This window comes from Solanum stenotomum, chromosome 1, assembly GCF_019186545.1.
Source record: "Solanum stenotomum isolate F172 chromosome 1, ASM1918654v1, whole genome shotgun sequence".
Lineage (NCBI taxonomy): Eukaryota > Viridiplantae > Streptophyta > Magnoliopsida > Solanales > Solanaceae > Solanum > Solanum stenotomum.
Window position 1 is genome coordinate 65,299,650 of NC_064282.1, and position 27,412 is coordinate 65,327,061.

The 27,412-nt window shown below is 35.9% G+C and overlaps 1 protein-coding gene and 1 pseudogene across 2 annotated transcripts; both read right to left on the reverse strand.

The window, feature by feature from the left end:
* Positions 1–178: 178 nt before the first annotated feature.
* On the reverse strand, positions 179–27,412 carry LOC125852133 (uncharacterized). 2 transcript variants are annotated; one of them, XM_049531871.1, is made up of 4 exons: positions 26,986–27,412; positions 26,714–26,907; positions 22,290–22,608; positions 179–403 (listed from the first exon to the last, which is right to left on the reverse strand). In XM_049531871.1, the coding sequence occupies exons 1-4, from the start codon at positions 27,079–27,081 to the stop codon at positions 368–370; spliced, it is 645 nt and encodes a 214-aa protein (XP_049387828.1). In that variant the 5' UTR covers positions 27,082–27,412; the 3' UTR covers positions 179–367. The 2 variants fall into 2 exon arrangements, with proteins under 2 accessions (XP_049387828.1, XP_049387823.1); XM_049531866.1 differs by lacking the exon at positions 179–403 and adding an exon at positions 16,131–16,449 and having other exon boundaries at positions 26,986–27,410.
* On the reverse strand, positions 21,778–21,873 carry LOC125854031 (U6atac minor spliceosomal RNA; annotated as a pseudogene).

Consider the following 27,412-nt stretch of genomic DNA (forward strand, 5'->3'; position numbering starts at 1 on the left):
GTTACATCAATCAAAGCCTAATGCTAATGTGAGGAAGATGCAAGGGAAGAAATAGAACCAATTACCAATGCGATAGACTTCACAACCTATCTTCAATTCGTGAATCTCATATTGGACATCTTCAACAAGGTTTACTTGAAAGATTAAAATTTCATTGCCAGAATATGGCAACTTAAACGATTATCTTTACAAGACTAAACACAAGGTTTATCATTTGTATTATCTTGGAAAAGAATACTACCATTCGGTTACTGTACAGAGCTCACTACCATACACAAACCTGCTGAATTGAGTGAAAAAAACTACATCTCCAGATAAAAAATGGAGAATGGACGTTCCCAAAATGCTCATTGTAAAACAACCAACTTCAGACATGCTGGGGACTACTTGCAGCACCGTCATCCTGCAAATGAAACTTAATAAATGAACTCGGAAATAATCTATGCTCAGATTTTAAATATTATGTAATTAGAATATTCTACGTAGCACCCAAGTAGACAATTTGGCAGCAATACCTCCACTGCCAATCTGAATTGAAACAGATCAATAAGGCAGCTAGCTACCTATTCTACTATTTTAACAGCGGAATCAAGTTCATCAGAAGCAGAAATAGTGTTAAATCAGAAGCATGCATCAAGTAGCACCATAGTTAAAGGAGCAATGTCAGGGTCAAGGTCACTCCGGGGCTAAGATAGAAATAGGGAGAGAATTCAAAAGAAAGGAAAGGGGTGGCAAGTAGATATGAGAATTCTATTAGTTTGTTTCTATGATGGATTTCTTCGGAGTAATAGTAATTGATAGGGCCTTGTTGGTAAGTGCTACAAGATCATGTTATGCCTTTGAAATGAAAGATAATTCCAAGTCCGCTTTTTTCTACAAACAAGAAAGCTAAAACTTATGCATATATATATAAAAATTATTAAAAGTGGAAATTACAAAGTGCTTGGATTTCCATTTTACCCCTACATTAAATTAAAATCTAATTAACTATCTAATTACAACAACTACTACATATATATATATATATATATATATATATATATATATTTTACTTTCTTCTATGCTATATGTTCCATTATAATAATATTCTCTAAATGCCTATATATATATATATATATTACTAAAAGTTGGAAATTACGAAGTGCACGGTTGGATTACCATTTTACCTCTACACAATTAAAATCCAATTAACTATCTAAATACAACAACAACAACAACAACAACTACATATCTAGTGAAATCCCATAACTGAGGTCTAGGGATAGTAGAATGTATGCAAACCTTACCACTACCTCGTAAAGGCAAAGAGGTTATTTAATTAACTATCGAATTAATTAAAAGTCCTATTTTATTTATGTAAATGATGAATTAATTAGAAACCCCGCTATTGGTACTTTAATTATTTAATTATGGCATTATAAATTCTCTTATTTAATACTAATTATCGCAAACATTATTCACATCCTCTTGTGCTCTTTAGTTATATCATTATAAATTATTTAGTTATTATTAATTGTTTCTATCTTTCATCTTCCCTTATATTAACCTTTTCCAAATAAATTTTCACATTCTTATATCAATGTATATGGGGCATAAAATATTACACAAAATTAATTGCTTTAAATTAATACATCATGTGTAACACTAACTCCCACAATTGCTACCATTTATCTTTTCATTTTCTTAACTTGGTACGACATTTCAAACAGTAACCTCTTTGTTAAATTAAATATAGGTTAATTTAAATTAATAAATATATACGTGTTAAAAGGAATTCCAAAGAACATCAAGAAACACTATATCAAGGCAACAAACGGTTTCCAATTCCCTCAAGGTTGTTTTTTTTAAAAAATCTGGCCTTCCTATCCATTTTCCTTTTTTTTTCCTCTACTTTCTTTTCCCTTAAAGAAAACTTTGTGGGAACTAAAAGGAAATAGAAGACGGAGAAGTATGTAGATGTCAGAATTGAATAATCACCAAATTCAACTTACCTTCAACTTTCACGGGATAACATATGAAGACTAGTATCTCCATTAGTAACGCTAGCACAGGATTCATGAGCTATGAAAAGGAGGAGGTTGGTTTCTTTGGAAAGTTGATTTTTTAAATTTTCATTAATTGATTCACTCTTGTAGTTTTTTGTAATCACAATTTTTATAGATGAAAAGATAATACATAAGATAATGATGAGGAAGATGGTAGGTTAGTTCTTAGTTTCTCTATATTTTAAATGGGAAGATTGGCATAAAGTTTATTTATTTGTCAATTCATGCATTTAATGTATAATTAGTTTTTTTTTTTTTATGACAAGGGAAACCCGTAACCGCTACCTTTTGGGCGCGCACAAGGGTAAAACCTCCGCTCCTATGCAATAGCTCGCAAACCACATAGGAGAGATAACCCGTACTAGGCAAACCCGATGCGACGAGCTCAACCCAGAAGGCAAACCCCTTGCTTTCGCTGGCAAGGGGTTTCGAATTTGAGACTCCAACATGGAAGTCCCAAGCCCAAACCAGTGGGCCATCCCGAAGGGTTAATATAGAAATGTGTCATTCTTTTTTAGACTGACTAAAAAAGGAAAGTAAGTCATAAATTGGGGCAAAGATAGTACTCAAATTTCTTCACATTATAGTTGAGTATTAGAATAATTAAACCACACATGAAGTTCGGGGGAAATTGTGGGATGGCACAAGAATTGATTCATCCTCCTTTCTCTAGTGGGTATCTATGTTCTTATTGAGTTTATATTTAGAATACTATACAGTCTTTTGCCTCAACAAGTTCTTGACATGTGTTGCATGTGAATGCCAAATCATGTAATATACTATTTGATATAATAATATCAATATTATTGAAACAAAGCTTTGAATAAATAAATATATATGACAGAATGAAGCACAAATTTGTATGATTGATCAATGTGGATCCTCATATGGTAACTTGTTGTCGAGGTCAAAATGATTAGGTATCATCGAAAATTATGAAGTCATACATGTAAGGTAACATTGTTGCTCGGACTCTTCAAAAATATTGACTGGTGCATGTCGGATAATCTAGAAAAATAGTGCATGTTTGAAAGATCCGACACAGGTGCAATAATTTTTTTGAAAAGTCCGAGCAACATAGATGAAACGTACCTAATACTTCCTTATAAATGTTATTCTTGGTGTATGTTAATTCTCTTATCCGTTACAACTGCACTGTGATAATCAGGATGGTTGCGGTGGGATCATGGTTTTTACAAATATCATGAATATTGTCAATTGAATAAGTCATTTTTCGAATCATTACTATGCATTTTTTATAGTCCCACTACTCCCTGACAGTGAATGAGGTTGATATACATATTGTTTGAACCTTATAATGACTTGGTCATTTATGTTAAGTATTTGATACGTCTTAAGATACAAATTGCATAAAGAATACATAAAAGTATTCAATGTATTTTAGCATGTCTTATTCCTTACAATTTTGGTGACACTTACCATGAAACAATATTTGGTGGCAAGAATTTAGCATTAATGATCACTTGACCAATACACTGTACTTCTTCATTAAACTTATTCATTCATCAAAAACATTTTGTATAATGAAAGCTGTAAACCTAGTTAATCCAATAGGAAAGGGAACACTCAATTGACAAATAAGCAGATGATTTGAATATTTATGCTAATCTGAAATTCACATCTGATATTAACCTTCAGATTTCTATCTCTGTTGTCAACAACAAGAGAAGTAATTGTGATTTTGTGGTAAGTTCACTGATAGGCCAATCTGTTGTTCAATCAATTCTTCGACCCAAACCTTTCATGCTATATGACATTTCAGGTTTTTTTTTCAACTTCCTTATCCTTTCTTTGTGCTTATCTTCCAGCTATATGTAAGTGATCACCTATAATGAGAAGGAAATTGAGCAGTATACTTTAGTAGTACTTCAAGATTAATCAAGGTTTTATAATCTCTTTGTAATCCCACTTTCTCTAAATAGACAAGAACTCCATTGCTTACAACTTGTTGAGGCAAAAGAATGTATAGTATTCTAAATATAAACTCAATAAGAACATAGATGACTAGAGAAAGGAGAATGAATAAATTCTTGTGCCATCCCACAATTTCCCCCGAACTTCATGTGTGGTTTAATTATTCTAATACTCAACTATAATGGAAAGACATTTGAGTACTATCTCTGCCCCAATTTATGACTTACTTCCCTTTTTTAGTCAGTCCCAAAAAGAATGACACGTGATTACGTAACAATTTAAATTTAAAATACCTATTTCACCCCATCACACAACCATCTATCACTTATTTTAGACCACAAGTTTCAAAAGTCATTCTTTCTTTCTTAACTCCATGTCCAGTCAAACTTACTCATATAAAATGGGACAGAAGGAGTATTATACTTCAGCAGTACTTCAAGATACAAGGTTGTATAATCTCTCTCTCAATTCTAAGAAAACTATGTCTACTTGTTGAGGAAAAAGAATGTATAGTATTCTAAATATAAACTCAATGAAAAAGATATAAAACCCCCTATTGAAAAAGGAGGATGACAAAGCGACCCATCGCACTGTTCTACCAAATTTTATGAGTGGTTTAATTATATATTAGTCCTCTATCCTTGCCATGTAACTCTCCATGCACAAAATCCTAAGGCTTGTTAACTCCAAGCTTCTTCATGAGCAAAGATTTAAAGTTCATCATCAGCAATTGGTTTCCTTCAGCTTTTTTGGTTTTTCATGGAATTTTGAACTTGCTAAGAATTGAAATTTCTCACTATTTTGATGCTCAGAATATGCAGGTATAAGAATATTAACATACTAAAGGGGATCAACACTGCCTTTCTCTCATCTCGAGTAACCCAAAAGGGAAAGGCTTGTTGTTCCTCACAAGAAATCAGGCTTAGTAGTATATGCATGGAACAAGTACGGGGGACAAAATCTAAGATATTCTATCCTATCTTCTTCTTTCTCTTCTTGGTCTGGACTATATTAGCGAAGCTATAAGAAGCGACATGTTTTTTTTCTTTAAAGTAGGATTTAGTTAAAGGATACTTAAAGTTGTCAACGTTAAAAATTTGAAGGACAAGTTAAACGATTGAAAAGACACAACAAATAATTTTTTTCTTCCATTAATATTTTTAATAAATAGGGTATTTATTTATTTGGAAGGGCATTTAAGTAATTTAACTTTTCACTTTTGAGTTCAAGCTTTTAATCGAATATAGAAAATCTATACAACTTTCTTAAAATTACGATTATGATTCATAAATTATTGCAAAGATATCATTTATGTTTTTTTTTTTCTTGTTTTCATTCAACCAATTAAATTTTGTCATGAATATGAAAGCATTTACCATAGAACATGAATTGGTTAAAATCTTGACATTTTCCAACATTTTCTTCTTTAAATTCTCTTAGAAGAATTTTAAATGTTAGTGTCATGTGAACATATTCTTGGCTGCTTCAAAATAACATGCTCGTTTTTTTATATTTGATATATGTATATATACCAAGTAAAATCAGGTAGGTACTCTCTTACTGCTTTTTTCATTTATGATAGAGAAAAAAAGATACACTAAGATGTCTGAATATATATATATATATATTCAGATGTTGTATTTTAGATAAATGATATAGACGATTTGTTTTCTCAAATTTGAATGTTCATAACTTATTTATTAAAAAATTGAAATTTAAACAAGATAATTAAAATACTACTATCGACAAATTATTATTATTAGGTTGTACGGTGGTCCAAAATTTATTAGGTTGTAAGGTGGTGGCAGTGGTTGTTGTATGGTAGGAAGGGCAGCGGTGATTGTTAGCAGTAGTGGTGGTTGTAAGTTGTAACAATGGAGGTGGAGGTGGAGGTGGCTGGTGGTAGTGACCGAGGAATGTGGATGGTGGTGGTAGAGGCAATGATGGTGGTTGTGACAGTGAAGGTGGTTGGTGATGATGATTACATCGGGACTGATAATGTCTACGACAATGGTAATGGTGGTTGTCAATGTTAGTGGTAGTGGTGGTGGTTAGTTGTGGAAGTGGTGATAGTTGTGATAGTAGAGATTGTTATGATGATGGTAGTGGGGTGGTTGATAATGGTGGTTGGCAGTAGGGGTGGTAGTGGTGAACAACTGATAGTAGTTGTGGACAAAATGGTAGTGAAAAATCATCTTCACAAAAATCTTTGAATAGTTTATTAATAGCACTAAGACTTTGTTAAAGACATGAATGCTTCACACCTAATCAAACCCTAAGTGGTCAAATTATAAAACAAACAAAATAAAACTCAATTCACTTACTCATCTGAGGTTTCAACTATTCAGATTTAGACATCTATTAAGTGTTAGGTTAATATGTTTAATCATAGACAAATTCAGAATTTAAAGTTTGTCGATTCCTAGAACGACCACACATAAATATACAATAATAACTGGATGCACAGTCATATTTACAAATAGAGTTTTTTGTCAAAAACATCCTTAAAATATAATCCAAACTTAAAGTACATCCTTAAAATATCTTTCTTGGGAAAAAAATATCCTCCAAATATTCGAAAGTTAACAACTCTCATCTTTGAGTTAGATATTGTCAAAAAACTAAGGAAATCCTACAAAAACATGTGTAGATTACGTGACTATCAACCAAAGTTTTCTTACATAATTTCATTACCTGCTATAAAAAGCTTCCGAAAAAAGCATATAAATAATCTCAAATACCATTACTTCTTGAAACAAAAATGTTTGGAAGATGCGAGGTTACATGAACTGCTCTTGTTCTGATTTGTCGATGGAAAAAAGCTAGAGTTTAATTATCTTTTACCTTTTACAAAGTTAAATTGTAGTTAAATCAATAATTTTTTGGGACAGTCTGATATTGAGGTGATCAAAATTCTGATTATGTCTCACATTCAAGTTTCATTCTCCATTACTAGAAGTGGAAGTCTTCAGCAAACACCACTTCTAGTAGATTCAAATGAGAACCACGTTTCAATTGATAAAATTTTTAATATTAAATCACTAAAAATGAATGGAAAGAACTACTAATCATAAGACAAATATTCACGATAACATTTTTGGCATATCTCAAAATAATAAAGATAATGGGGTGACTTGATTTTTGTGGGTTCTATTAATTTATTGACAAATTTTAACAGAAGGATGAAAGTTATTTACTTTTAAATACTTGAAGGATGTTTAAAAATTGCAGGTTTCAAAATGTGCTCTTATATGGGAAATGTGCCAAAACTTATCCACTCAATCTTCTCTCTCCTAAAGTTTGCCGTCAACTTTCTCCGATGACTTCTCTCTGGGACAGATTCTTTTTATTGCAGGTGACAAATCTTTTGAGTTATTAAACATTAGTGAAGATTGTGATCGATGGTTCACTCTGATTGAACATGGGAGGAGGCTACTGGCAGTATTAGAATCGATGAAGCAAATCAGCGTTGGGTGTGAAGCTCTCCTTGAAGCTTCGCAGGGAAGGGGAAATCGATGCAGAAGGTGGGCGAGAAAGATCCAATGCGACTGTAATCGAAAATTTCAACATCTATGGCTGGTACGTGAGAATAGAAAATTTGCTTGGGGAGAAAAGAACATCAGTGATTATCCCGGAGAATGACTACAACTGGGGGTGGGAAGATATTGCAGGGAAGATCAAAAAATTTCTGGGGAAGGCTGTAAATCCACGATTTCAGCTTGCAGATTCAAAGGCAAAATCATATTTTCAAGCAGCAAAAATTACTAATTGGCCAACCAACTCTGAGAAATCTTCACAGTCCCAGTCAATAGAAAAGGAAAATTTCCTTGCGAAGTGTCTAATTGGGACGTTCAATGACTCTTTTAATATCTGCCCTAATCAGGAGATAATTCAAAAACAACAGATGGCAAATCAGTGCAGGGCGTAGAGTCACTCCCATAAATCACAACAAATTTCTCTTCAAGCTACACCCCAAGCAGGAAGCTATACGAGTCAAAAATGGTGATTGGTTTTGGAACGGAAGGAGGCTAACTCTCAATTGGTGGTTAGCGGCTGCTGAATCTGAAGTAACACACAGAGATGCGGGTCAGAGATGGGTGAAGGTGTTTGGGAACCCCTTGCATGCTTGGACAACTGAAAATTTCAGGAAAATAGGAAATCAGTGCGGGGGATATGTAGACATTGATGAAGACACACAGAACAGGAATCAACTTTATTGGGCTCGCATCTGTGTTCACTCCGACATGGAATTTCCAAGGAAGGTGGATTTAGCAATTAAGGAGTGGAAATTTGAAATCTCCATTATCTCCGATTCCGATGTCGTCGCGGGTAAAGTCAAGCATGAGGGGTCTTTACCCAGCCGTCCACGGAATGCTCCACTTCTAGGACTCCTGTAGCTATACCTATAGCTGCACCTGCTTCCCCCAACCCTAGAAAGCAACACGTGAACAACCACGTGGGTCAACAGAAGCCAAACTTTTTTAAAATGGTGGTTCAGGACGAAAATAAGGAGAAGGGACCTTTAATATATGCAGATCGGACCTAAAGAAGAGGGGAGCAGAGGGCCAGCCAAACAACACAAGATTTGGAGAGTTATTGGGCCAGTCAATAATGCTAGAATGCCTCCAATTAAAGACACCCTGAAGCCTAACCAGTTCTCAGAATTGAATTCTGAATCACACGCAAAGCATGGAGTAGCAGGGGAAACAGACAGAGAAGCTGATGATGAAGCAGAGAACTTTCAGAACATATCCCCATAAATCCCTCTTTATTACCAGAATAAAACAAAGTAACTGCCTCAGATTCTGATTACTCTATTTCCTCGAATAGGGATTTTCTCTCTCTCCTCTGACATGAAGAAAGCTCTCAATATCAGCAGTTGCTGGATAACCCTGTTGAAATTAAGATGACACAGTGGACAAAGATTGTGATGGCTAAAGCATGCAAGGCCTTTGGGGTGAATGTAAATGGGTTTGAGCACGAGATCCTGGAGATGATTTTACGTATGGAGCAGAAGAGAAAATTACAACTTCAGCAACAAAGGGGAAAAAAGAAAGATGCAAAAAATTCCAAGAAAAAGGGGGATGGCGAGGTGAAAATTTTGATTTCCTCAGTCAACTATGACAAAGGGGTCCATAATGAGGGAGAAAGAATCATGAAGGGTAGGAAACTCAAAGTACTGTCCGAATGAAAGTGAAAATAATAAGTTAGATGTGTGAGGGCTTAATGACAATTAAAAAAAAAAAGACCATTATATCGTTGGTCAAGAAGTGGAAGCCAGATGTTTTATGTCTACAAGAAACAAAAATTGAAGGATGGTCTACGGTTATAGCAACACAGATTTGGGGATCTAGATAGGTCAACTGGATGGAATTAAAATCATATGGAAGTAGCGGGGGGTATCATAATATTCTGGGAAAAGAGGCAATGGAATCGTATAGATTTTTTGAGAGGCACATACTCCATCACTGCAATGTTTGAAGGGTTACAGGGAGATCTCAGATGGTGCTTTACTGGTGTATATGGGCCACATTCAAATTGGGAAAGAACATATTTTTGGGATGAATTAGCTGATATTAGAGGGTTATGGATTGATCACTGGGTAACTAGGAGGAGACTTAAATGTCTGTAGATTCGAACATGAAAGGTTTACCTCTTCAGGGTGCTCACCACACTTGGTACAGGGGTGAGCATTCAACTCAAGCCTCCAGAATAGATAGATTTCTGATTTCTACCCAATGAAGTGACAACTTCGGTGAATCAACTTGCCCTCCCAAAAGTAACTTCTGATCATAGACCCATAGTATTGGAGAGTGGTGACTGGTATGTTAACCCGTCATACTTTAATTTTAGAATATGTGGTTGCAAGATGATGGTTTCATTGACAAAGTCAAAGAATGGCGGCAGAGCTATAATGTTAATGGTTCCCCAGATTACATACTAGCTCAAAAACTGAAACACTTGAAAACGGATATCAACAAATGGAATAAAGAGGAATATGGCAAAGTGGAAGTCAGGGCAAGCAAAGTGTTGGATGAACTTCTAATACTTGAAGCAGGCAACCGAAGGCAGAATAAAGACTCAAGAAAAAAAATATCAGATTTTGAAGCTCAAACTGGAAATTCAGAGGTCGGCCAAAGCAGAGGAGGCCTCGTGGAGACAAAAGTCCAGATGTTTGTGGTTGAAAGAAGGTGATAGGAATACTAAATTCTTCCAAAGGGTTGCAAATGCCAACAGAAGATACAACAGAATAGACAAACTACTAGTGGAGGAAGAGATAATAGAAGATAAAGAGCTCATAAAGGAAGAAATACTCAGCTTCTATCAGAGCCTCTATACAGAGGAAGAAAACTAGAGACCTACAACCTCCTTTGAATGAATGGGACGCCTAACAACTGAAGAAAAAGATGGTTTGGAAGCAACTTTGGTGAGGAAGAAGTGCTAAGTGCAGTCACATCTTGTGCCCCCGATAAAGACCCTGGACCGGATGGCTTTACCGTGGCCTTTTATCATAAGAATTGGGATACAATTAAGAATAACGTACTTGGAGCTCTCAATCACTTCCATCACAATTGTCATATGGTGAAGTCTTTTAATGCAGCTTTCATTGCCCTTATACTAAAAAGAAAACGAGCTATGGCGCTAACCAACTACAGACCCATTAGTCTAATAGGTAGCTTCTATAAACTCACACCTAAGGTGCTGGCTGAAAGACTTAAAAAGGTGATTGGAAAGCTGGTGTCAAAATATCAAAATGCTTTTATTAAAGGCAGGCAAATCACATATGCTACACTCATTGCTAATGAAATTTTGGACTAGAAGCGGGCCTCCTTTTTAAGCTTGATGTAGAAAAAGCTTTTGACAAAATAAATTGGGCATTCCTAATCTCAATTCTCAGAAAGATGGGGTTCGGGGAAAAATGGATCAGATGGATAAGATACAGCATGCCTACTGTGAAATATTCCATCCTTCTTAATAGTGGTCCTGTAGGATTCTTTTCTCCCACAAGAGGGATCAGACGAGGAGATCCTCTCTCTCCATTTCTCTTCATCCTTGCTATGGAGGGTCTCAGTTGCATGCTCGAGAAAGCCAAACAGAGACAATGGTTGGAGGGTTTCAAGGTTGGAACCAACAGTGAGACTCAGGTGTCCATCTCAAACCTATTATTTGCAGATGACACTCATTTTTTGTGGTGCTGAAAATATCACAAGCTCTTTACCTTAACCTCACCCTCATGATTTTTGAAGCATCATCGGGCCTTCATATTAACATGTCGAAGAGTGTTATTTATCCTGTTAATGTGGTGCCAAATTTGGTAGAGCTGGCCGATATTATGGGGTACACTATTGGCAATTTCCCAACAACTTATTTGGGACTACCTTTGGGGGTAAAACACAAAGCAACTGAAATATGGAATGGGGTTATTGAGAAATTTGAGAAAAGACTGGCTACATGGCAAAAGCAGTACCTTTCTCTAGGAGGAAGATTGACTCTAATAAGCAGTGTCTTGGATAGCATCCCAACATATTTTATGTATCTCTTTCAAATCCCCGACAAAGTCTTGAAGCGTCTAAACAGCATCAGGAGACTTTTTGTGCGAAGGAAACAGTGAATCTCACTAGTTACACCTTGTGATGTGGCAAAAAGACACTCTTTCCAAACATCTTGGTCGCCTTGGTATCAAAGATCTTGCTATTCATAGCAAGTTTATGCTTATGAAGTGGCATTCAAGGTTCACTCAGGAGGAGGATGCTGGTCTGTGGAAAAAGGTAATTGTGGCTAAGCATGGCAGCATCACCCAATGGTGTACAAAACAATTCACACTTCCCTACAGAACTGGATTACGGAAGGCCATTAATACCTTGTGGGATGCTTTTCTCAAACAAACTCACTTTGAGGCAGGGAATGGGAACCATATCAGATTCTGGTTAGACAAATGGACAGGAGACTACACTTTGAAAGAAGCCTTCCCAAATATATTTAACATTGCCAGACATCCTAATTATTGTATTGCTCAGTATAGGGATGGCAATTCTTGGAACCTGAACCTAAGAAGAAATTTGCAAGATTGGGAATTTGAAGAGTTATTGAATCTGCTCAAAAGCTTAGAGAACAGCAACATTAACATTCAGAGCAGTGATAAGTTAAAATGGAACTTCAACAAGAAAGGTTTATATACAAAGTCAAGGCAGGATATCAAAAATAGAGCTCCAATAAGATGATGATTGATCTATGGCCCTGGAAGTTAGTCTGGAAGACTAAAAATCCCCCCTAAAGCTCGTGTTTTACTTGGACAGCCTTACAAGAAGCATGCCTCACTCAAAATTTCAACTGGTCAATAGGTGTTACATGTGTCAGTCAACTTCAGAAAGCATCAACCACCTTATGCTTCACTGCCCTTTTTGCAACACACTTTGGGCACATGTTCCTAGCGCTTTTTGGTATAAGTTGGTCCATGCCCTTCAATATCAGAGATGCCTACACTAGTTGGAGCTCTATGAAAGTTAGAAAATCCATCAGGAAAATCTGGATCATGACCCCAGCTTGTATTTTTTGGGTTATTTGGAATGAAAGAAACAGGAGATATTTCGATGGAGTTTTAACTCCAAATTGTAAGCTTAAGGCTAGTTGTTTGGTTAACCTTTTTAGTTGGGCCAACTTTTCCCCTGTAAATAACTTAGATCACTACCTGGATTTTGTCAGCTCCTTAGCTCGATAGGTTTTTTCTGTTCTTACTGAGCTGACAGATCCCCCCTTTTGTATCATTGCATCTACTGGATGCCTTGATAAAATCTCACTTCATCAAAAAAAAGAAGGGTTTTTTCTGCTAAAAATGATATTTTAAGGATATAGTCTAAATTTAGAGTATACTTTAAGAAAGATTTTGGCCAAAAACTTTTTACGAATATGTAGTAGAATTCTTAACACATATGCAAGGTCTAGACAAATGCTATTGGGTTCCTCATACCGCATTGTGGATCTACCCATGTATTCACCTTAGGTCCAATATTTACTAGAAGTTTTTTTAATATTGTAAAAGATTTTTATGCGATTTCAGTACTAGAGAAACTAATTTTATAATGTTGGACTGACAGATTTAGATGGAGAAACATGGACTGCGAGGATACAGAACCAATCCTAATGTAGTTGTTCGATGTTGTACTTGAAATAAAATCGGCAAGGAGAGTGGAACCAGGTTGGCATGGGGGACAGAACCAAAGGTGAAAACTGCTGGGATTGGGTGGTTACTTTTAACTGGTAGATAAAAATAATTAATGAGGTTAGATATAAAAATAAAATAAAAAAGGCAGCAAAAGGAAAGAGAAATATCAAGGAAGCAAGCATCAACATGCCCTAGAAACTCTAAGTCTACTATCAAGTCAAATAAAACAAAAAAACAAGAGAACGAAAGTAAGTCAAGGTCAAAATTTAGATGAATACAAAAGAAATGAGAAGAGGGGCAAACACACAATGAAATTTTGAGAAACTAGAGGGGTGAACTAACAGGAGGGATATGAATAAACTGAGAATGTTTTTTTGTCAAGGCATGAATATACGGAGATTGTTATGGTGATGATCACAAAGATCTTTATGAGACCAGGCTAAGCTGAACAAGCACGAAACAAGACACAAAGATCTTTATGAGACTGGGCTAAGCTGAACAAGTACGAACCAAAACTTTAAAGGCTTCAAAATAGTTAAAGAAATTAAACTTAAACCAAAACAAAAAAATTCAAAACAATAGCAGTAAAAAGGGAAAGCTAGAGTATCACAAGGATTTCAGAGACCAAAAGAGAGTGACTGTTGGCGAAGTCAAACTGAAATAACACACAGCTTCATCTCCAAAAGTTCAACAAACAGCTTCATGACAATTGATGGGTTTTTATAGGACCTCCAATGTTCCAACACTTCTACATCGTGTTTACTAGTCCTTTTGGGAAATAACAAGATGGGGCATTAATAGTGAACCTAGGCTCTTTCCCAGCTTAGGTGTTGCAAGATGTTATCTGATGAAACTAAGATAAAAGTTGAGAAACTAGCTAGCAACTAAGATGATGGTACAGGATTCATTTTAGCCCTGTTTCCCCAGATCAATGTAAGTACTTACATTAAAAGAAAACGCACTATGAATACTTTTACAAATAGACATGGTTTTCTTCCTATTGAAAGCTTAAAGCAGTTCAAATGCAGCAGAAAAGACTTGCACTTCTCTCAGAGGCTAATGTTTTGCAGATTTGCTCAAGACTAATGACAATAGAGACTACATGGTCTATGAGGTATAAATGGAAATAAGTCCAAAGCTTTTTCAGCTGTAAAATTGGTGATATTACAATAGCAGAAATTTGGCTGGCTTGTAAAATCTTGACCAAGAAGGTCTTTGGATAAATATTCCAATCTTCATTGTCATTTGAGACTCTAAATAATAGTGGATAAAGTTGGTCTGCAATCATTCCACTAGGATCAAGATCAAATGAATGTGCATTCTCTTTCTCGCAAGCGAAGATGTACTTCTAACCGCTCCGTAACCAATGATCAAGCGAGGCCGAAATTATTTAGTTCGGATTTTATGGTCAAAAAGAAGAATATTCCTTGCTCATTATCAGACAATCACTTATTCACAAACTTCGTGTGGGGAAAATAGTTTTCATTTCCCATCTCCTGGAAAACCCTTTTCACTCCGCTTAGCCTTATCCCCCTCTAGGGGTATTTTAGTGATAGGTTCTATAGGAACTGGACGATCCTATTTGGTCAAATACCTAGCGACAAACTCCTATGTTCCTTTCATTACGATATTTCTGAACAAGTTCCTGGATAACAAGTCTAAAGGTTTTCTTCTTGATGAGATCGATATTGATGATAGTGACGATATTGATGATAGTGACAATCTTGGCATTAAACCACTATCTATGCATGTATTTTCAGCCTAGACTGACGAATCTTTTGCTTCTCGGGTGGTGTCGAACAATGGTGCTTGCGTTGCGGGAGATGCCCACCCGTAGGGTCCGGCCTGCTTCCCGCCTGAAAGAACCGCTCACTAGCTAGCCGGACTAGTGGGGCCCTATCTGGAGACATATTGAAAACCATGCCTTTCGAACCGAACACAATGCCCGTCTTCCAAATAAAAAAAGGGCTCGTTGGGAAGAAAGATTACGTGCAGCCTGTAGAGCACATGTAAGGCACAGTCGGGTTGCTCCGAAGAAAGACTGTTGGCAGCAGGTAGAGAGATTTTTTTTTCCTCTTCAAAACACAAGGAAATGCGGGCAGGGTAGAGCTCGGCAAAGGGTTCAAGAATAGGGTAGGGTCCTGTCCTCCTTTTTGGAACTGCCTTTGATCTTAGGCTCGCAACTACTATTAAAGTAATTGTCAGGGTTTTCTCAATCGGAGAAGCCTAAATCTGTGTCAGAGATTTCCTTTGTCCAGAATAAGCTTCTACATAGGTCCTTCCATAAAGGGGCTACTTCAATTCAAGCGCAAGCCCCCCCTTCTATTGCATAACTTAAAAAAGCTATAAACAAAGTACCAAAGTGGTTGCGGGAACGATACGCTTTGGTTACCGGCGAAGGCTTCCAAAGGCGACCAGCTTTCCATACTAGTTGTTACCTTACGCTGCCATTTTTCCAATATTATTGAATAGCATGGCCTGGGGCTAAGATAACTCAAGTGGGAGAGCCGTGTTATGGGTGACCTTATTGCACGGTTCTTTGAGCCCTTATCAATTAACATGGTTCATTCCAGTCTTTAGTATGTCAAGGCATTCGGGAAGCAGGAGATCGATCCGCTCTTTCCATCTCTCTTGCCGGCTATTTTTCGGATCTGATTGTAACAATGGAGAAGTAGGAAGACTTTGGCGATTCATAATAGAAGGGGGTATCTAGAATATCTATGTCCCAGGACGGACATAAAAGATGAATAATGAAAGATGAGGAAGAGTATACTCTGTAGTGAGATAGCAGATATGATTCCTGATTATTCAGACCTTGCTCATTTATTACAGATACAGGACTGAAATCACAAAAGGACTGTCTCTTGCTTAGTACTAACACTTTAAAGTTGTTCACAATTGGCGCTAAAAAAATTAGTCTGATTATGAGACTCAGGAAGAACTTCCAAGATACAATTATCAGATTCCAATGATAAAAATATTCAAGGGGAGACATCTATATATGGGACTAAACTTTACCATCACGGTAAGGTCCCAGAGACTCAAAGTGCTCTTCATGATTCAAAAGTGTCGTTGAGCAATTGTTAACTGTAGCAACTAATACAGAGGAGGGCATTGCAATCTTTAACAACATTTAGAGCATATAAAGTCTAAAACTACGCATTATGAGGAGCTAACATGAGAATGTCAAACATATTAAGGACAACTCATGTCGGTGATGTGGATAGATCTGCTCATTGATGGCTTAAATTGAATTGTTTTCGCCATAGAAGGTGATCCAATCACAAAGCCATTATTTTGACTACCCTAAAAACAACAGGAAGAGAATATAATGACCATCAAATATAACATAAAAAGTATCATATAGTTAATCATGACTCAGCTAAACCTCAAAATACAGGAAATTATGCACTCAATCTCAGAGTAAATACCACAGTAGGGATGCATTTTTTAACAAACACCTGCCACATTTACAGAGATGTATTATTCTGCTTTTACAAGCTTCAGAAATACTCCTCTTTCTCCAAACTTACGTAACACGCTTTCTATTTTAGGATGTCTTATAATATATCTATCATTTAATAATTCAAGTTTAAGTCAAGGTGTTTCCACATCAAATTAACTTTTGAACTACTAATTTAATATTGTCTTTTAAGGTTTTTGCACGACTTTTAAGAAAGACATTTAATAGCGCCTCAATAATAAAAATATTTTTCAAAGCAACCTTTTATTTCTTCTTTTAAGCTTTTTTTTTAGTGGAAAAAATATGAACTTTGAGATCTATCTTATTAGCAACATCAGCTACATAAAACATTAAATATCTGGCAGTACAGCAATCTTCCATATCCGCGTCCACTCTATTCACGTGTCACTTTCCATCAACTCTTACTTATCCAATAAACCCAATCAAATTTAATTTGAGCCAAGATTTCAACTTGAAAATTTTATTACTCTTATACTATAATTTCAATATTGCACAACAAAAATTATGAAGACTTAAACAAACATGGATACAAGATTTGAGTACCAAATTCCATCAATACAATTACATCTAAACATGCTTGTTGAACCTGACACTAATTATGTTGTTAGACAATAATTCTGTGTTGATCTCAATACTGAAACATTTAAATCTTAATTCAAACTCTCCAAGAGTTTAAAATATCTACAAATGTTGAAGATGTTCACTTTTCAGCTCTCCATTTTTAAGAAATAATTGGCATTATGTTTTTGAAATTAGTAGTATTGTATTCCTCAACATCAAGGTAATGTTGGAGACCTCCAAAATATTGTGAACCAAAACAATAACTAAGGCACTTACAAGGATCCTAAAAGATCTACTAACTGTTCAACTTACTCTACGCTTTCTTCTTTACACCAAAAATGAAAGATTATGATACAGTTCCATTTAATCTTTTGAATGGAACTGAAACTATCTTCAAAACATATATTGTTTCTCTCTCTCCAGTTTGTCCACCATATACTAGGTGGAATTATTTTCCACCACTGCTTTTGACGTTTGCTTCCTACTCTCCTGATCCAGCAGCTAAGATCTGTTTTGTATGTTCTAGCAGTATCCACTTAGTTTCTGTGAGGCGATGAAATAATGCCCAAATCTGTGAAGTAACTTTGCAATGTAGGAACAAATGGTTGTTAGTTTCCTCAGCCACATTGCACAGGATGCACCTAGATGCTATGTGGAAATCTCTCCTTTGTAATCTTTCCTGGGTAAGACATGCTTTTCTAACTATCAATCGAGTAAAACACTTCACCCTTGGTTGTAGCCATGTTTTTCTAGACCTGTTTCCACTTTCCATGGGCTTGTCTTACAACTTGATTGCTTTATCTCTTTCTTCCTGTACAGCTATTCACTGAAACTCTGTCTTCATTGTCATGCTTCCACCTTATTGTATCAGGCTCTGAAGTGATGCCATTAAATCCACTTAATTCTTGCAGCATCTCAACCACTCTCTCCACTTCCCAATCATTCATTTGTCTTCTAAAGGAGATGTTTCATCCTTGCGGAGATCATATGTCAACTATTGTTGCATCAGGATTGTTTTAAAAAAAGATTAGATCAGGATATGAGTTCATTAAGGTCTCATGTCCAATCCAGTTCTCTTTCCATAGAAGGATCTTGGTGTCATTCCCCACTTCATAATGTAAGCTCCTAGCAAGGTTGGACCAAATATTCCCAATTGTTCTCAACACTGCAATACCATAAATGCTAGATACTGTGTTAGTACACCATTGGTAATTCTGACCATATTTGCGATAAATCACTTCCTTCCACAATGCATGATCCTCCCTGGAAAATCTGCAGAGCCACTTCATCAGCAAGCAATCGTTTTGCACCTTCAAATTCCTGATACCAAGACCACCAGAATGCCTGCTCAACTAAGTAGTGTGCCAGTTAGCCAAATGTATTCCTTTGCCCTCTTTATTTTCCATCCACAAAATTTCTCCTCAACTTATCCAACCTCTTCTCCACCTTGGAGGGAATGGGGAATAATGACATTACATAAATTGGTAGTGGATCGAAAATTGAATTTATCAGAATAATTCTTCCTCCTAGAGAAAGGTATTGAGTTTTCCACTTTAATAGCTTCTTTTCCGTTTTTTCTACTATTCAAATCACAAATTTCCAACTCTTTCTGTTGGTTGCCTAAAGGCATGCCTAGATACACAACTGGGAATTGGTCTATTCTACATCCCAATATGCTAGCCAGACTCTGCATATGTGATACTACTTTGATAGGAAATATACTGTTCTTCCTCCAATTTACACACAGAGAAGAAGTAGCCTCAAAGATCACCAAAATCATTCTCATAAAGATAAGTTGTTTTGCATTAGCTTCATAGAAAATAACAGTAGCATCTGCATAAAGCAGATGGAATATATTCATCTCCTGTCCTTAATTATTGCCTAACTTGAACCCTTTTAGCCACTTGAAACCCTCCATGGTTAACATTGAGAGGAAAGGTGAAAGAGGATTTCCCTGTATGAGACCTTACTAAGTCAAGAAAAGGACTTAGTTTTCATTCTCATAAAGCTAAGTTGTTCTGCCTTAGCTTCATAGAAATAACAGTACAATCTGAATAAAGCAGATGGCATGTGCATCTCCTGTCCTCAATTGTTGCCTAACTTGAACCCTTTCAGACACTAGCCACTCTCATCATATTGTTGAAACCCTCCATGGTTAGCATGGAGAGGAAAGGTGAAAGAGGATCTCCCTGTATGAGACCTTACTAAGTCAAGAAAAGGCTTCCTTACTTTCAATTCACAGTAGTCTTAATGACTAGTACTTTGAACCCTTAAGAAAGTAGGTGGGGTGGGGGGTTCGGCACTTGCTTCCTTCGTCTTAAGTAAAGTGCAATTTATTTACTTTTTTGATTCAGAACTCTTAGTCAAGCTGGAGAGATAGATTTTTTTTATTCAGGTTCCATAGGAAAGAGAGGAGCCACCACCCAATGGTACTTTATGAAAGTATGGTCACCGGGGCAAGTAATTTATTTACTTTTTTGATTCAGAACTCTTAGTCAAACTGGAGAGATAGATTTTTTTTATTCAGGTTCCATAGGAAAGAGAGGAGCGACCACCCAATGGTACTTTACGAAAGTATGGTCACCGGGGCAAATACCTTCTCGAGACTATCAAAACAGATTCGTATCACATAGGGGCCATTTGGGGGAAGGGCTCTTTACCAAGGATTCTCCATTCTCATGGCTCAAGAACCTAACAATCTGGATGCAAAATACAATCTTCTTCAACCACCTCTCACCAAAACTCATTTGATTAAGAATATTGCAAAGGACTCCTAGTTGACATGGTCATAAGCCTTCTCAACATCTACTTTATGCCTAGTACCTCGAACTTCACCTTTGAGACTAGAATCCAAAATTTCATTGGCTATTAGTGCAGTATACATGATTTGTCTCCCTTTAATGAAGGATAATAGATGCTTGTTTAGCAACTTGCTTCCTTCATCATAAGTAAGGTGCAATTTACTTTTTTGATTCAGAACTCTTAGTCGAGCTGGTGAGACTGATTTTTTGTTTGTGGTTCCATTGGAAGGAGAGGAATTGCCCACTGGTATGTTTACGGAAAATAAGGTTGTTGGTGGCTAATACCTTCTTGACACTATTAAAACGGATTTGTGTCACGTAGGGCTTTTTGGGGGAAGCGTTCTTTACTAAGGATTCTCCATTCTCATGGCTCGAGAACCTAACAGTCTTGATGCAAAATACAATCTACTTCAACCACCTCTCAATAAAACCCATTTGTTTAAGAATATTGAAAAGGAACTCCTAGTTGAAGTGGTCATAAGCCTTCTCAACATCTACTTAATGCTTAGTACCTGGATCTTCACCTTTGAGCCTAGAGTCCAAAATGTCATTGGCTATTAAGTGCAGTATCCATGATTTGTCTCCGTTCAATGAAGAATAATAGATGCTTGTTTAGCAACTCGCTCACCTCCCTCTTCAGCCTCTCTTCTAGGAGCTTAGCAATGATTTTATAATTTATAGATCTGAAATCTCTTGAGTTCAGAGACCCTGTTTTCTTGGGAATAAAAGCAATATATGAAACTCTTCTCAAACAATTGACGAGAATGGAAGCCACATATGAAGCTCTATTTAAGAAAATAATTGGAGAACTAAATATCAATATCCAGATATCTCTAAAATTTGAAGAGTTTGAATTAAGATTGGTGTCATGAATTATATTGGCATAGATATTCTGATCAAGCACTTGATATCCTTCCTGATCATCTGTTGCTAGTCTCCAAAGCCACTTTAATAGAGGGCTCTTCTTGTGGGCTTTCAAATTCTTAATTGTCAAACCTCCTTGTTTTTTGTTTGGTTATAATAGCATCCCACTTAACCAAATGAAATTTCTTTTCCCTTTCTCCATTACCTTGCCATAGAAAATTTCTTCTCATAGGATCTAGCTTTTTAATGATTTTCCTAGGCATAGGAAAGAGGGACATCATATAGGTTGGCATGGCCTCAAGAACACTATTGATCAATGTGACTCTACAACCCAAGGATAAGTATTCACTTCTCCAATACCAACTTATTTTAACATATTTCAACCACAGAGTTCCAAATGCTCAAGGATTAACTCTTAGCTCCCAAAGGCATGCCAAGATAGGTCCTAAATGTTTGACAATGAAGTGTATATCCCAGTTCGGCAATTCATAACCTCCTCTTGCAAACATTTAGAATGATTTCTTTTAATAAAATGTTGTTATTTTTGTATAATGCCCCAAAATTATACCCATTTTCCGAGGTTGAAAAGTTTTGCTCATCGAACACATTTAACTTGTATTCAAATAACCTTTATAAGTTTGATAACAACAATTATCCAATCATTTAGCAACATTCAATTCCAAATATTTGCGCAGTATGTTATAGTAATACTTCGAGAAAAACAAAAAGTAAAGTTGACCTCTTCCTCCATTCTATATAAAAGCCATACATGTAATTATCGTCATCGAGTTAATTATGTCAAATCAAACTAAAATATTCAATGACGATTCAGGAAATGAAGATTATTATTAGCATTATGTACCCGTTATTAAATAGCCCCAAAACCAAACCATATAATTTTTTGATGAAAAAGGTAAAGAGGATAAAAATCAAAACATATATCTGATAACAGGTAAAGCCCGAAGGCTGTTCCCGTCCCTGCCGGGGGAGATGCCAACCATCTCTCCTTTCTACGAACACAAAAAAAAAAAAATAAATAAAAAATAAAAAAAAATCAAAACATATATCTTTAGCTATGAACTCATTATGCATATGAGCAAACATTTTTCTTCTTCACTTCATCTTTATTTTCCTTTAGTCAAGCATAACTAGGTCAGTGATTCCTCCAGTCAACTCACCCCATGTCAGCATCCCAATTATATCATGCTTTTAATAAGATTCCACATCCATTATGTTCAATACACTTTTTAAATTTTTTCAGCCAAATGAGTTGAAGGAAATACCATGGAGTGTTCAAATACTTCTAAAACAGATCATATTCAATGTCCACATCACTTGCTCAAACAATCCAAAGGAACTAAAACATGACAAATTCAATTATATATAAAAGGATAACAGAAAAAGAGGAAGGAAAGTGCTAAAGTGGAGCTGCGTACCCTGCAAAAATACGTTTCGTCTTTACCATCTTCAAACAAGGAGGAATAATATGCAGGATCGTATACAGAACCACCTAGAGCATCATCAGAATTGGATGGCTGTCTAGTTAGAGGAGTTGCAGGATTGAGAAAACTGTTTCTCATATCACTATCTGCCTCTCGGGGAACTGAACAGTCTATATAAGAAACACCGAGCTTATACATTTGAATCCACAATAGTGAAGATGATAATCTCACACAAAATCCAATAATTTGCATGGAGAGAGTGAGTTTCACCGAGAAGATAACAAAGGTTCCATAATTCCCAGAAGAAATATTCCTGCATGAATAAATGAAGTTCAGGAAGAAAGATTTTACTTTTTCTAACATTTCAAGAGCTGTGGTAAATTTACTGTACAAGGATGTTTGAGAACACAATGCATGAGTGAAGGCTGGCTCTACCTGCAATCTTAGACAGTGATGTAGCAGCCGGTGATGCTACTAAGTCAAACTAAAAATATACATGAAGTGACCAATAGAACAGCTTACAGTAAACAAATAAGTTGAGCTAAACCAAATTTTTAGGATTGAGAATTACTTGTGGTCAAAGGAGTAAAAAGAACTAAAGCTAAAAGTTAATTAGTTCATTGATAATTAGCTCGCACACCAATTTATTAGCCTATTACTTGAAAAGTAATAATGTGGGGAAACAAGAGCTCATACTACTTCAATAGCATTTGATAGTGTTATATAATAAATAAGAAAGAAATGAATTTGGAGATCACATTGGTCCTTAAAACGTAAAAGAGGAGGCCTCACCAGAAACCTCCTTTACAAAGTATAGTAGACCGTCTAGATTTAAAAAAAGCTCGTGTAATACCCGCAACTTCTAAGCAAAGATTCAAACCATCGTCCATATGCGTATAGACTCGAACCCTATGATTTCTAAGTTGTACATATATATTAAGGTCCTTTACTAAGTGTAGTAAGTGTATCGGATGTGGTTTAGGGTCGTAAGGTACCTCAAACACCAAGCCAAGTTCAAAGCATTTCTATTAGCTAAATTAGAGCATGAATTTAGATAAGGGTCAACTTCAAACAACCATATCTCTAAGGTTATGAAGAGTTAGGTGATCCATGATCTATCAAATTAAAGGATTGTGAGTCTTCTTTCCAACGCCCCCCACCATTCATCAATCGAAGTTCGAAGTAAAAAGTTATGCATGATTTACCAGAGACTCTCCAACCTAGCTAATGGATCGAGCCCACCTTCGCGACCAAGTCCGTGTCACGAATGGGAAGTGGACTTCACTATCCACTTGAACAAAATTTCATCTTCCAGCTCCATGAAACAGAGCCAACTCAGAGCTGGGCCAAAATTCATCGATTTTTGTTTTTCTTTATTAGGGTGTTTTCATCTTAAAACCTTTGGGGAATTATCTAAATAGCCTTAAACGTGTAGACTTTTAGTTTTTTTTCATTATTAAACCCTCTTATTCACTCTTAAATCTCTACGCTCAACAACTTCAAGAAACACCAAGGCTAGGGTCCATCTTCCAAGATTCTCCATCAAGCTTTGTCACTAAGGTATTAGGACTACAATGAGGAATTTGTTTCATCCTCATGTCCAAAACTCATAAGCTTTTATGAACTTGATTCCATAATTAGGGTTATCAAGCCCACATTCAAATTCATTATATTTATGACCTAAATTACATGTAGGACTTCAATGAGGAATTTTTTTCATCCTCATGTCCAAAACTCCTATGTTTTTATGAACTTGATTCCATATAGTTAGGGTTGTCAAATCCACATTCAAATTCATCATATTCATGACCAGAATTGCGTGATTTCTTGAACTTTTTATTCATGATAATGGATTATTGACAAATGCACTTCTTTTATATACTTAAAAAGGTTTTCCATTGTCATCCTTGTTAGTTCTTGGCATGTTATTGTTTATGATTCATGAACCTTGTATTTCAAAACATGATTTTAGAGTCTTTATATTATTATGAAAGCTATTTTGAGAAATTACAAGATATGCATGTTCTAGAAATTTTCTCATGATTTAGGTTGTGAACATGATTTGAAATATATGTTTTAGAAGATATTTCAGTATATGATTTTAGAAAACAAGATTTGAGCATAGTGTCACAGCGAGATATGTTTTAGAAAGAGATTTTGAGCAAGACTCATGATAAGCTTCTAGATAAGCTTAACAGATATTTTTATGAGTTATATGGATAGTATATTTTGGGAGTAGTATTTAGCACCAAGCGAATGAGGGTTCTAGATAGCCCAAGTTCTAGAACTATGTGCCACCACAGAACTATGTTTGACCACTTTGTCAATCGACTATTTGGCCCTGAGAAGCTCAAGTTAGTAGATCCCTCTTTGGGTTTTGCCTTTATGTAACTGATGTTACCTCTGCAAGAAACAGGAAGAGAATGGAATCCACTCATTCTTTCACTACTGAGTTGCCAGACAGCTTTGGGATTTGTTCCTTAATTTCTTTGGTTTAAAATGGGTCATGCCAAGCTCAATGAAGGATTTACTACTACATTTGGGTATTGAAGGAAGAAACAACCAGATAAAAGATATCTGGAGAAATATCCGGCTGGTGTGTTTTGGGTACTGTGGAGAGACAAGAAGTCTAGGTGCTTTGAGGGCAAAGCAAACACTGTACATGAAATGAAATATAGGTGTCTGTGAATGCCAACTTTTTGGTGTAAACTCCAGGATGTTTACGAAATACAGAAAATGATTAGATTTCATTAACTCCTTCAGGAATAGGATCTTTTGTATAGAGGTTTCCCCTTCATTATTAGTTTTGCATAGGGGACTGCCCAACCTTGTACATTCCAATCACCTTCCTGGTGTCTAATTTTTAATATATCTATAAAATTTCTAGATTACTGGCATAAAAAGGAATACCAAGCCACGGGATTCAACGTTTGTGCTTTGTAATCCTTTTGTATTCACAAACACTCTTTTTGAAATTGGAACTGACTTTTTTAAATTGAGCACAAAAGCACTCTTTATGATAAAATTCTTATCTAGGATCAGAAGATATCGCCTTTTTGAATAGTGAATAACCATTCTAAGCTACAGTTCATTCGATCAAGAGAGAAATTTACTGAAATAATGTTCCACCTTGAATGGTGTAAGGCAATTATAATCTTCAATATAAATCCTCAGGGAGCTAGACAAATCTCGGAACTCTATAACTCTTTTCCATTTCTTTTCACTAGTCGACACCCACTATCAGTTCCTTGTCCGTTAAATCATTCTTTGGAGCTTGAATTGAATAGTCTTTAAACCAAAGCTCTGTTTCATATTCTTTTTTTCAGACAAAAATTTCAGGTCAGTCCAAATTAAAATTGTCCACCATTAATTTCGGTACCAAAGCACAAGTTCAACCCTGGTGTGAGAAATGAAAGAACAAGTAACAGTTGGAGCATCTCTGTAGAGCCTTACATCTCTGTCCATCGTTAATTTCGGTATCAATTATTTCTCTCTTACATAGCTCCAATCTTTCACTTAAACACCAATGCATTTACTTGTGGGAACTCTTAAAAACTTCACCATTCCTCCACATTAGTTAGTATCATACTTTTTCATTGTAGATCCTCATGAATTTTAAATTTCATGTTGGCATATGCATGAACTGAAGCTTTGTAATGAATCTACAACTATAACTAAGAACATAAAAATGTACGGTCTTTTTTGTTACTCAAACATGGTGGTTTCAATGCCAAATAAATTCCTAAAAAATCTATGTTTAAAGGGAACTATAAATTAAAGCTAGAGATAACAATTTACATATCAATTTGACCTGAACCATATGCCACTCACTCCATTTCTAATGCACATTCTTGTCCAATATCTTATTCAACGACCAACTGTCCACACAAATAGTCAACTCTAACAATTTGCATCTTCAGAAAATACTTAATTCGTAAAGCAAAATAAAGTTTGGATAGATGACATTATTTTGATGAGATAGGAAATACATATATCAACTAGGAGGTACTACATAATTTATTGAAATAAAACTTATTAAAGAATGGATTCTCAAAAGTCGAATTAGATGTTGTTCTTTTCAAAAAAAAAAAAATCTCAAAATAATGGATCATATGATTATCAAGACACTATGGACCCCTAAAACATTCCTTGCATTCTTAAAGGTTTCACTTCTCTGGTCTTCAAAAATGTTTATATCAAACTTCTAGAGATATTTAACAAGCAGAAGCAGATGGTCACATAATTGTTAGTGAATTATGTTTAACCACAAAAGAAATTCAAGTGAAATTCCATACAATTCTGCATTCAGTTCAAGATTCATTATTCTATTTGATTTTCCCAGTGAAACTTTCCCATTGATCTCTAGATTACCATTCTGAAAAATTGAGTAAATGAGAAGAGTATGAAATGAAACTTACCAGATTTCGGATGCAAAAAGGATGAACCAAGAAATGTCCACTAAGATTGCACAGAAGAGAAGTACGGCGTATGTTCTACCAAGACTCTGACTGCTACTCTCAATAGCCACCAATGCGAATAACCCAATACCCAAATTGATTAAGGAAACGCCGTTGTATAATGCCCCAAGAGATCCAATCAGTGCACAACCAATCTTGAGGAATCAAAATAGAAAGATGGCATAAAATTAATCACCAATTTATTTACCCAAAATCAACAAGTCAGAAAATACCTGAACATAGATGAGAATAACTGCAAAGGATTGAATCCTGTCATAATCACGTAGCCACGTTTGTATGTGAGTCGTAAATGCAGAACAAAGCATCATATACAAGAAGAAATTCCACTGGACACTTATAACTGAGAAGAAAAACCAGTAGGAGAAGATGGGGAAAGGATGATCGTCGCCCGCGAGGGGTTCTACATTGAAAGGCCCGAAAAACCGTTCGATTTCGCTTCTCAACAACGGAACAAAGCGACGACGACACTTCCTCTTTTTGAACAATCTTGCCTTTGCTACTGCATTTAAGGCAGCCCTGGGCAAGGAAAGCCGATTTCTGGGATGTGTTCCTTTCCTTTCCTTCTTCAATAAATTCTCTAGTTTTGCGCTATTGATTTAATGATACGATGTACTCACTTGGCAATAGCATTTCTTTTTT

Coding starts and splice junctions, on each gene's coding strand:
- LOC125852133 (XM_049531866.1), bottom strand. CDS start 27,081: ATGATGCTTTGTTCTGCATTTACGACTCACATACAAACGTGGCTACGT. Junction 22,609..26,713: donor CTTTTTGCATCCGAAATCTG/GTAAGTTTCATT, acceptor TTATTCATGCAG/GAATATTTCTTCTGGGAATT. Junction 16,450..22,289: donor ACGAAACGTATTTTTGCAGG/GTACGCAGCTCC, acceptor TGTTGTTTTTAG/GGTAGTCAAAATAATGGCTT.